General features: G+C 29.5%; 1 protein-coding gene across 1 annotated transcript; it reads left to right on the top strand.

Annotated features, from left to right (window-relative positions):
- The first annotated feature begins 1,652 nt into the window (after positions 1-1,652).
- LOC114176856 (transcription factor RAX3-like) lies at positions 1,653-3,239 on the top strand. The gene is made up of 3 exons (XM_028062036.1): positions 1,653-1,887; positions 2,004-2,133; positions 2,340-3,239. Exons 1-3 carry the CDS (start codon positions 1,752-1,754, stop codon positions 3,034-3,036), a joined length of 963 nt encoding a protein of 320 aa, XP_027917837.1. The 5' UTR covers positions 1,653-1,751; the 3' UTR covers positions 3,037-3,239.
- The last annotated feature ends 8,709 nt before the right edge of the window (positions 3,240-11,948 follow it).

Genomic DNA, 11,948 nt, shown 5'->3' with positions numbered 1-11,948 from the left:
TCTTATTGGAAGTACAGAGACGGGTTTAGACAAGAATAAAGAATAAAGAACAACAATAATTTGGACACGCTTATTATTTTATCAACGCTGTCATTTTATGTACATTTTTAATAATTGTAATTTTGCCTTATTTTAGGTAATAGATTACTAGAACATATATTTATATTGATGACTTATGGATGAAGAATATGAATTTTCTTGTCGTAAAACTTATCGATGTTAAATTGAATGCTTTGAAATAAAATAAAATCTAAATTAAGAATAAAAAAATAAAAAATCACATTAAATAAACCTCAGAATATTAAATTAAAATACTAATTCAGTAAACATCTTTATTTTATAAAAAAAGTTCACAAATGTTGAATTGATTGCATAATGAATGTTGAGAGACTTGAACTATACTCTACCCTGTTTTTTCTCTGATACGAAAATCCAAACCAGTGTTAAAATGGTAAGTATTATTTCGAAAAGCCACAGTAATTACTAACTAGTGGACATTAGGTCACCAACCATAACGAAAATATGCGCGGATGTATAATACAATTCTAATTTATAATTAAATATTAAGCAATTTGTCTGCTAGCAAAATCTTCATCATCAATCTAAATTTTATATTCTTTCTTTCCTATCATAAATGATAAAAATTAACTCTATCTATCACTTTTCGCGTTACTCTTTTATAGTTTCCTTTCTCAACGAATGAAAATTTCTGAAGCTCAGAACTGAAGTTTAACCCTAATTAGCATCAGAGACGACTCTCCGAGGCCTCCAATACTTTGAAGCACAAAGATAGTTTGATGATCACATTAATCCATTAAACTTTTAAAAGTTTCATAAACTTAATTTTTATATGAATACGTAAAGTCGTAATATTTTGAGGGTTTGATCACATTAACTTTCTACGTACCCGTGGTCCCACCCTTACATTATACATGATTTTACGATCATCATCATCATCAACCATTTGTTCACATCGAAAATAATTATTTTTGATAAAATAATAATACACGAGAGACCCAAGTACATAGGTGTGATTATTTGAATGGAAGTATAAATAAATTAGTTATATTATTTGTTTGCACCTATTTAACAACTTTATATAATATTTTTCTCTTCGTATCAATCGCTTTATCTTATATATATACATGTTTTCTCTTTCCATTTTTTTTATAAAAGAAACTGTACAGACACAATTTTTTTTTTAAATAGATTCTGAAGAACGAAAGACGATGGTTAAAATACCAGCTCCTCTCTGTGTGGTTTCCAATTCTTCCACAAGTTTATGGTGCTTCAATTTTTAATTAATATTTTGAAGGACTCAAGTCTTCGGTTCTCTTCTTCACTTCAACGATACCTTTCAATAAAATATTATCAGCCATATTAGTTGACACTAGTGTACAAGGGTTTACCCCGTAGCACTCTTTCAAATATTAATTATTTGTAATCATCCAACAAATAGAATTGAAATTGATCATCGTAAGATTTTCCATTTACATTCAACGTGTTATTTGAATTAAAATAAATCGTAATATTAAAAAATACATAAAATGAGGAAAGGAAATTGAATTCCTTTACCAAAAGTTGGAAGTTTTGTGTCGTTCTTGCTCGAGGCAATTACTCTCTCTTTCGCTCTACCTTCCTCCTTTATATAAACATAATTATTATCATCATTCTTATAAGCCTGCACTAAACATTGGCTTTACTTGAAACTGTGGTCAGTTAAACCGCAGAGAGAGGCATAGAAGGAAAACATGGGGAGAGCTCCTTGCTGTGACAAAGCCAACGTGAAGAGAGGTCCATGGTCGCCTGAAGAAGACCAAAAACTCAAATCTTACATCGAAGACCACGGCACAGGTGGCAACTGGATAGCTTTGCCCCACAAAATAGGTACCTTCATCTTAATTTTCATCAACCATCAATACAAATCAAACTTATAAATTTATACTTTTCATTTTTTCTTTATGTTGGAGTGTTGATTTGTTTTTGCTGCGTGCATGGTATAGGTCTGAAAAGGTGCGGCAAAAGTTGTCGTCTCAGATGGCTGAACTATCTTCGACCGAACATCAAACACGGGGGTTTCTCAGAAGAAGAAGACAACATAATTTGCAGCCTTTATGTTAACATTGGAAGCAGGTAAATTCATTATTCATCTCCACATAGTCAAAATACCAACTCCTCTCCCCCTCTTATTATGCCAAAGTTCGACATTCTTTTACAAGAATTAGCGAGGACAATAATTGAGGATCAAACTCACGGAGACTACAATACCAGATGATGAACTATAACACTTAATGTTAGAAGTGAGTCACAGAAATAATGATGCGTTTTTATATATGCAGGTGGTCAATTATAGCAGCACAATTACCAGGGCGCACGGATAATGACATAAAGAACTATTGGAACACTAAGCTGAAGAAGAAGCTACTGGGGAAGCAAAGGAAGGAGCATCACGCTCAAGCTCCAAGAGTTGGTGGCCTAAAACAAGAGATCAAGAGAGAGAGTGAAGATTTGATGTTACCTGTGGGAGTTATTAGCCGAACTCCTCATTGGCCACATGAACAGAATTCTTGGCCCATTCCAGTGCCAAATGCTTACTCTGATCTCAACAACCAACAATCATCGATCGTACACATCCCTGACAGAACGGTCACTGCCACCATGAACTCACAATACTCATCATTTCACACTTCCTTAATAACACAAGACCAGCTATATCCCTCCACAGTGAACATGATCACCACGGACACGTGTCACACATCAAATGTGTTTCAAGGGTTTGGGAACTTCTCCAGTGATTTGGCCTGTGTGAACCCGCAACAAATAGATGGATCAGAACGGTTTATGTATGGAATGGAGTCAATGGAAATTGGCAATGGTAGCACAAACACGACTTCAACGGAAAGCACTAGTTGGGGAGATATAAGCTCTTTGGTTTACCCGCCTTTGGTTTCTAACTATGAAGCTTGCCAACAAAGAATAATACCTCAAGATGTTACTTTCGAGGGGTCTAGTTACTTCGCGATGCAAACTCAATAACAACTCCCTACCTGGGGTTTTTTCTATAAATTTTATCGTTATAGCTCAGAAAAAATGTATCCAACAAAACCCTAAAGAGTTCACTTTAGCTTAGAAATTTTCTCCTTTTTTTTTGTTGTTTCTTGTTTTGTTCCAACTGCTTGTAACTTCGAATAGCCGCGTTAAGATTTTTTTGAATAAATTTCCCCCGCGTATTCTTAGAACTTAATTATATGTAAATTAAATATCAGGTTTTGAGAAAAAGTAACATGAACTCTTCTTGTCCTCAATTTCTTTATTACGTTATTATATATGTTTATAGACTTATCCACTTTAGAATATTCTAAATTGACAAGATATGTGTAGAGGCAAGGCGAATCAGTTTCTCCCATAAATAGTGAAGGAATTGTGTGTACTAAGTTGGTCTGGAAACCGTAGCAAATGATCACTGCAGGAAGTTGGAAATGTATTTTGACGTTTTGGACATGACTTGCTCGGCTTTAGCAACCAAGTTATGAAAATCTGGCTTCGTTCTTTTAGTGTTTTCTTCATGTCTGGCTTTAGTAAGGGGTACAAACAACATGTGAGTCCAACCAGCAACAACAGAACATTTAAGTATCTGTCCATCAAGTGGGATCCTCACATAGAATCTAGCTCATAATAAAGTTATAACAAAGCACCTATATTTCAGCTGAATTAAAATGTTCTTTGATAAAATCCGAAAATTGGAAGGCGTTACTTCATATGATATATTGTTGGGTTCTTCGAGAAAAGATCACCAAGGAGATACAACAACGATGAGACATGAATTCAATCTATACATAAGGGATTGACATCACTCTTAACCCAAAACCTTAAGATGATGAGTTTATAGGTTTTCATTTTTATATGATATTCAACTTTCTCATTATTTACTCAATGTGAGACCTAGACTCACACTTGGATTCCCAAAAATCTGTCATTCAAGTGAGTCTCTTCACATTGGTACTTCACCTTTGAGTGGAAGCATTCCAAGTCACGAGTATCTCTTACTTGTACTGTCATTCATCCTAATGGGACACGCTTACCCGATCCACTGTTAGGAAGACTTTCGATACACAGATTCTTTTGAGATACGGACCTTCAGCTCTGATACAACTGTTGGGTCTTTGGAGAGAGAATCACCGGGAGATACAACACCAATGTAACATGAGTCCAACCCACACATAAGGGATTGACACCACTTCCAATCTAAAACCTTAAGGCAATAGGTCTTCATCTTTATTTGATGTTCAACTTTCTCATTTTTTAGACTCACTTGGATTTTCAACATATACTTAGATATATCTTTACAAATTATCATACATGTCTTTTGTATCTGTATTTTTTTGTGTTAAATATGTTCAATTCCTAAATTGGGATTTGAAATTAAATTTCGTTTATGACTCAAATTTTGATATCTTTTAGTCCTCAAATTTAGAAGTAAATAGATATAGTTTTTTTTTAGATCAAATTGAATCTCTTTTCACATTATAAACAATGATTCTAATTGCGATTCAAGTTTATTAAATTGTGTAACAACTCAAATATCGTTTAACATATCAAAAAACCTTTTGACGTAATTTGGTTAAAGTGGTTAAAGTGATTATATCTATTAAATTTTATATCAAAATTTGAAAAATCAGAAATTATAATTTTACGTAAAAATTTAAGGAATAAAAAGATAATTAATTCTATTTTTTTTATTAAAATGTAATGTACTCGAACAATGATCTTCGTACATCTATGGTATACATTTACCCTTCTCACTTTCACCTCGTTGTTCTATTCTTTATTTTTTTTCTTATCACATCACATATTTTACTTTTCTCTTGGTTCATTTTCTTCTTTCCTCTTAAACGTTTTCTACATAAAAAATACTGGGATAAATTCGATCATTTTTTCAATAATTTTTTATATAATACTGAAAGAAAAATATGGTGATGAATGAAGCAAATACATATGCTCACCGAGTCATAGTAAAGAGCGATAACTCGAGTTGCTGCATAATATACAGATCTACCAAAAAAAAATCCAATCCGATCCTGCCAAACACAAAATAGTAAGATGGAACGCGCCATATTGTCCAAATACATACACCCGTACTGATTAGACTTGCAATATATCATGGATTACTCATTATTATTATTATTTTTGTTTCAGTGTATCATGTTTTTTATTACCGATATTTTCAATTATTTATCTTTCAAAGTATATGAATAAAACATATTTTCAATTAATTAATTAAATTAATTTAATAAATTGTTATATTAAAATAGTTTTTACCTTAATTGCTTTTCATGGTTAAAGTTGAGGACTCTTATGGTGTCTTTTGGATTAAAATTTATAATGGTTTTGTATAATTTTGAAAATCAATCATCAAGAAAACTAAAATGAAAACTAAAATGGTAAAGAAATATGAGGCATCATCAGACAGAAAAGCAATCAAAACACAAGGTTGTGTCCATATTCAGAAATGGACGGAGGAATGGGTAGGTAGAAACATCCAAGAAGATGAGAAGTTTAACAATAATGAACCATCGTTCATCAAGCTACACATAGCAGCCGTATATATGTATGCAAATAATTAAAAAAAGAAGAAGTTATAAAGTGGGTATGAATTAGGCGAATAAAACTGGTTGGCAAAGAAACCATTGCAGAAACATAGTGAAAGCATAGCAACAAAAGAGTTGAAATATAGATTTTGGTGCAGATGGCACATTAGTATTCCGTCGAAATTACGGTGACGATATATGCAAAAGATTAAATAAGTACAAAATGAGTGTTTGATTGAAGGGCTCTGAAGTCTGCCCAAGCCACGACAAATGAGAACGACGACCTTCTTTTGCAAGCATTTCGTCTTGTAATGCGTGGAAGAAAAGCATTAGTAAACAAAGATAGGTATTCCCAATGCTTTCTTTATTTCGTGAAATTGACACTCACTATTCTCAATATATTCATATTTTATCTAATGTATTCATTTCGTCAAAATACCCCTTGTGACTACACAATTGTTTTCTCCAAGATCAACTTTCAAATCTTTTTCTTGTCCATTTTGGCTGTGCCAGGCTCAAGGATTAGAATGAAAATGACGTACGCTCCATGGAATCATGTTCCCCTTTTAATATCAACGCTGGTAAATCAAATTACATTTTAACTTTTATAAATAAATATGTTAATAACCTCGACTGTAAAGTAAGTATGCTCATGTACAAATACGCCACAAAAGGTGTGTTTGGCGAAAACAATTCAAAAAAAAGGTTTTTTTTTTGATTTATTAAAACCATGTTCAATATATAGAATATAATATTACATCATATAAAAACAAGTAAAATATGATAAAACAAAATATTTGATAATAATAAAAGAGAATCATGTGATATCTCTATTAATATAATTAAAAGCAAAAGATATGTAATATCTTTATCACCATCTTTCAAGGTGGGAATGAAGATAGTAAAGTCCCAACTTCGAAGTAGCAACTCAGAAAGTAGAAGGATGTAATGACTTAGTAAACATATCAACAAGTTTAATTGTAGAAGGAACATGGAGAAGGTGGACAAAGCTATTAACAATATTTTGTCGAATGATGTGACAATCAAGTTCTATATGCTTGGTTCTTTGATGAAAACTGAGATTCTTGACAATATGAATAACAAAATTGTTGTCACAAAAGACAATGTAGGGAGTGGGAATCGAAAAATGCAAATCCTGAAGAATGTATTGAATCCATTGTAGTTCACATGTCAGGGGGATGTCAAGGTTCGATACTTAGCCACAAAAAGAAGACCATGAAACAATGATTTGTTTTTTAGACTTCCAAGCAACCAAAGAGGTTCCTAAGAAAACACAATATCTAGAAACAAAGTGTCGGGTAATGGTATATGTTGTCCAATCAGAATCAGAAAATGCCTGAATTTTAAGAAAGGTGTTGGATTTATACAAAAGACCATAGCTAGGAGCAAGTTTTAAGTACAAAATGATCTATAAAGCCTGTTGCATATGTAGTTCACGCGAAGAAGAAACAAACTGGTTAAGTTGTTGGACAACAAAACTAATATAAGACCTAGTGTTAGTCAAATAAAGTAATTGTCCAATCAGACGTTGAAAGGAAGAAGGAACTGGTAGAAGAGCTCCCTTGTCGACATGAGGTTTGATAGAAGGATCAGATGGCATTGGTGCAGGTTTACATCCAAGCATCACTTCCTTTGAAATGAGGTCCGAACAATATTTTCTTTGGTTCAAAACTAAGCCATTAAGAGAATGAGAAACTCCAAGGCCCAAAAAATATTTGGGAGGGCCAAGATCTTTAATATGAAATCTAGAATGAAGATGGACTTTTACAACATTAATTTCAACAATATTATTACCAGTGAACCACATTATCAACATAAACCAATAAAACAATAATAATAAAGGCATATTTCTTCACAAAGAAAGAGTAGTGAGCAGAGTTTTGTGTGTAGCCAAGAAGAAGTAGTTTTGAAGTTAATTTTTGACTCCAATTATGACTGACTTGTTTTAAACCATACAGAGACTTGTTAAGCTTACAAACAAGATTTGGCTGGAAGAGAAAGACCATGTGGAGGCTTCATATAGATCTCTTCATGTAAGTCTTCATAGAGGAAAGCATTGTTAACATCCAATTGATGAATAAACCAATCACTAGCAATAGTCAAGGCTAAACAGATGCGTACAGTAGTAAGTTTGACAACAGGGGAAAAGGTTTCAAAATAATCAAGTCTCTCGTTTTGAGTAAAATCCTTAGCCACCAACCGTGCTTTAAACTTATCAACTGTGTCTTCTGGTTTATGATTGAGTTTGTAAACCCAACGACAACCAATTGGCTTGATGCCAGAAGGAGGAGGAAGCAAATTCCAAGTTTGGTTTCTATCAAGAGCAAGTCAAGTTAGTCTTTGTTTTTGCCTATAAATGTCAAGTTGGTCCTCTAGTGTTTTTTAGTCTCAATATGGTCTTGATTTTTGAAAAACTTATACAATTTAGTCATATTTGTTAGATTTCTCTAAATAGATCGATGATTTATCATTAAAATTAACATTGGGATCACATTAATTACACCAACAAAGCATTTCCTTATTAATAGATTTAGTTTTGATAAAAAAATCCATAATCTGCTTCAATAAATGTAATGAAAAAGACCAAATTGTATCAATTTTTCAAAAAGTTGAGATCAAAGTGAGACTAAAAAAACTGGAGGACTAATTTAACATTTATGAAGGAAAACAATGACCAAAAGAGTAATTAAACTAAATATTTATAGAGAAATTTTTTGTTTTCCTTCTCATTGTCTTTTGGTTATTCACAAATTGTACTCATCTCTTACTCTCGTACGTTTCCTTTTTGTTTATGAAGAAAGAAGAAAGTTAGACATAAACTCGTTACTTTTGTTCTCATTTTTCATTTGTTCTCTTCTTTTCTTGAAGAAAAAAAATGATAATTCTCTCTTGTCTCACTTGATAATGAAATATTATTTTAATCGTTAACATTTTTTTTATCTCATGAACCATTTTATATTCATTTTTTTATGAATATAGAAGAAAAAAAATGTATTGTGTTTTTTTAATCAATTTTTAATTGCTTCTTGACTATAATATATTTTTCTTTCAATAATTACTTCTCTCAATTTTTTATTTATAATGATAAATTGTTTTTTAATAATATTAAAACAAATAAGTATATGGATGAAAAATAAAAAAATAGATTCACTCTTTAGAAATGTAATAGAAAAGTTATACCTAAAGATAGAAACAAGATAGATTCTACTCCTTCATATGTTTTTAGACATTGTTGTAATGATTAAATTTAATGATTCAATTGCTAATTAGAGGAACCATTTTTTTGAGCAATGTACCAATGCTCCAATCTAATGATGAAAGAATTATATTATTTTGACTCCTCCAAATTTTTTTTTACAAGATTTGTCAACACTAAGATGTCAGGCCTACATTAACATTTGTTTCTGAACATTTAATTTATAACATTAATAGAAAAGGTTCTTTTTACTTAATTTTTACCAAATTTATCTTTTGAATGACTTTTTCTTTCAAATTTATTGTATTTTTAATATGATTGTTTTTTAAATTTAACTATTCCTTTTAAATTAAAATAAACATTTATAATAAATAAAATACCTATAAAAAATAAAATAATTTAGAATAAAATTATAAAAATTATTTATATTTATTTTTATAATTATAATAATAATAATTCAATATTTTTTATCATCATAAAAAAATTAAATACACGTGATTCAACACTACAATTAGTAAAACATGTACTGAATGTATAGGCCCAAATTTTCATTTGTGTTATACCCTTTAAAACTTCTGGGCTTTTTGTAAAGATTGACTTTCAGGCTTCTTCAACAAATCTAGAGTTACTTCCCAAAAAGACAAAGTCAATTACTACCTGTACCCATCAATCTTCTTCTCCCACTTCATCAAAATACTTTCAGAAAATGTTTTCTCGCAGAAGAAAAATTTTTGCCCGCATAAACTTTTATATTTCGAAATGAATAATTTAAATTACAACATTCTAAAATTTAAAAGAAAGATTATGTTTAGAATATATAACTCAGAATATTATTATATTTTGAACTACACAGTTTAAAATATAATTTTTTATTTTTAGAGTATATTTTAAAATATAATTTTCTTATTTTATTAAATCGTATAATCTAAAATATAAAATTATGAAATTCATTACGAATTTAATATCTTGAAATACAGAATTTTCATTTCGGAGTATTTAATTCGAATACAAAAATTTATATGGTGCATGTTGAAATTACGGAGCTGTAGGAAGAAATTGCTAAAAAGAAATTATCCCTAAATTAAAGAAGAAAAACGAATGCAATAGTAGATGTTCGAAAACAAAAACCCAAGAGCTGCTTGCAATATGCTAAACCGACAAACCCCGCAGTTCTATTTAAGTTCAATTTATTTAAATAGTAAAAGAATTACTTGTATAAAAATTTTCGCATGAGAAATATTTGGCCTTCAAAATTGAATTTTGAATTTTCAAGATGAACAAAGGGATTAAGGTGTGTTTGAAATATTATGTTTTACTGTAAATAAAGTAGTGGAAGGAAGTAAAATATAACAAGATAAGTATTAAATTTCTAGCATTTATACGAGGAAAGAGATTATAACGAGGGGATTTATTTTAGAAATGCTCATAAAAAAGTATTTTGTAAATATAGAATAAATTAAATTAACTAAAAAGATTATAAGATTTATATATTTATTTACCTATTTATTTTTACTCACTCGTTTATTAAAAAAGTTAGGATTCTTTTCTTCAATTTTTTTTCCTTCGTATTTCTGTCTATTCAAATAAAGCATCTTGTCTACAATATATTTTAACAAAATTATTCCTATCTTTCTATTTTCTTTTCTTTAATCCCTTTTCTCACCCTCTTGTTTTTTTTTTTTATTAACATGCCAATTTTTTATTTAGAAATACAGTGAAGAAATAAACCGAGTAATTTATATTCTCAAATTCATATTTAATAATTTTTAAATGTTACTATTTAAGAATGTAATAATATTTTAATTAGTTTTTAATATTAAAATATTTTATTAAAAGATATAATATTTAATAAATTTTCATTTTTTGGTAAATGGTTAATAAATTTTAAAGTATCAACTTAAACTTCATAATGATAACTAACATAATGTTTTTTTTATACTTTTTAACATAATGTTTTTTTAATATACTTTTCAGTAAAATTTTAGGTTAAATATTTTTTTTATCCCTACGAACTTTTGAACCAATTTAGTCCCTATTTTTTAAAATGGATGATTTTTAGTCATTTTAACCAAATTTTGTTAAATTTATTTGATATTTTAAACACATTTCTAAGTTAATATTGAAGCGGAAATGTGCCAAACAGTATAAATAACTTAAATTTATCATGAAACGTGTTTGAACCATCAAATAAACTTATCAAAATTTGATTAAAATGACTAAATTCATGTATTTATAAAATTGGAGACTAAATTAGATCAAAATTTTGACGAGAGACTAATTCTAATTTTTATTGACCAAAATATATTTAATCCTAAAACTTTCTATGATTTGTTTTTTTCGAATATACTTATCGGAGTAGTTAGATAAACTCTTGTAATATTTGCTTCGTTGATTATTATTTTTATAGTTCGGTATAGGACGTTAATATACATGTATCTCTATCTAGAGTCTTTGAAAAGAGTGGCTGGATTTTGAATTGAAGCGAACTTAACCCACGTAACTAATTATATCTTTTATTCAATTAAAAGGATTAATATTAGTATAACGGGTGTCATGTCCATATATACTACAACATATTCTAACCTTAATTTCCACCCTCTTCGTTTCTTTAAGAACAAGCAATTCAAAGTAGGTGACAACTTGTTAAAAAAAAAATGGCCTCCATAAAGAAACAAACTTCTTTTTCGTAAAAAAATCATTAAGTACAAGTGTTCATGGAATATGTTTACCTTTCCCCAACCCAATTTCAATGTCTTGATAGGACTGTCTGTTTATACCCAATCAAGAAATTTCCGTTAATATAGATGTGTCTGTGGTAATATTTAAAAATAAATAGTACTCATGAACATGTTAGATATAACTACATTTAAACATTTTAAATAACATATGAAGTTTGAACTAGATTTTTTTTATTTAAAAAAAGAGTTTTAAAAGGGATAGTAAGTGACTAATTAAATTTTTCAATAAACACCGGTTATTAACAAAACTAATATTTTACTAAAAACCAAATAATTAATATATATATATATATATTATAATATCATGTCATGCAAACTTAATATATACTTTATTATATGAATAAATCTTATTACTCATAAATAACTTTTAAAAATAATTTAAAAAATATTAGATATTACACATCA

This window comes from Vigna unguiculata, chromosome 3 (assembly GCF_004118075.2).
Source record: "Vigna unguiculata cultivar IT97K-499-35 chromosome 3, ASM411807v1, whole genome shotgun sequence".
Lineage (NCBI taxonomy): Eukaryota > Viridiplantae > Streptophyta > Magnoliopsida > Fabales > Fabaceae > Vigna > Vigna unguiculata.
This window is presented reverse-complemented; position numbering and strand designations above follow the sequence as displayed.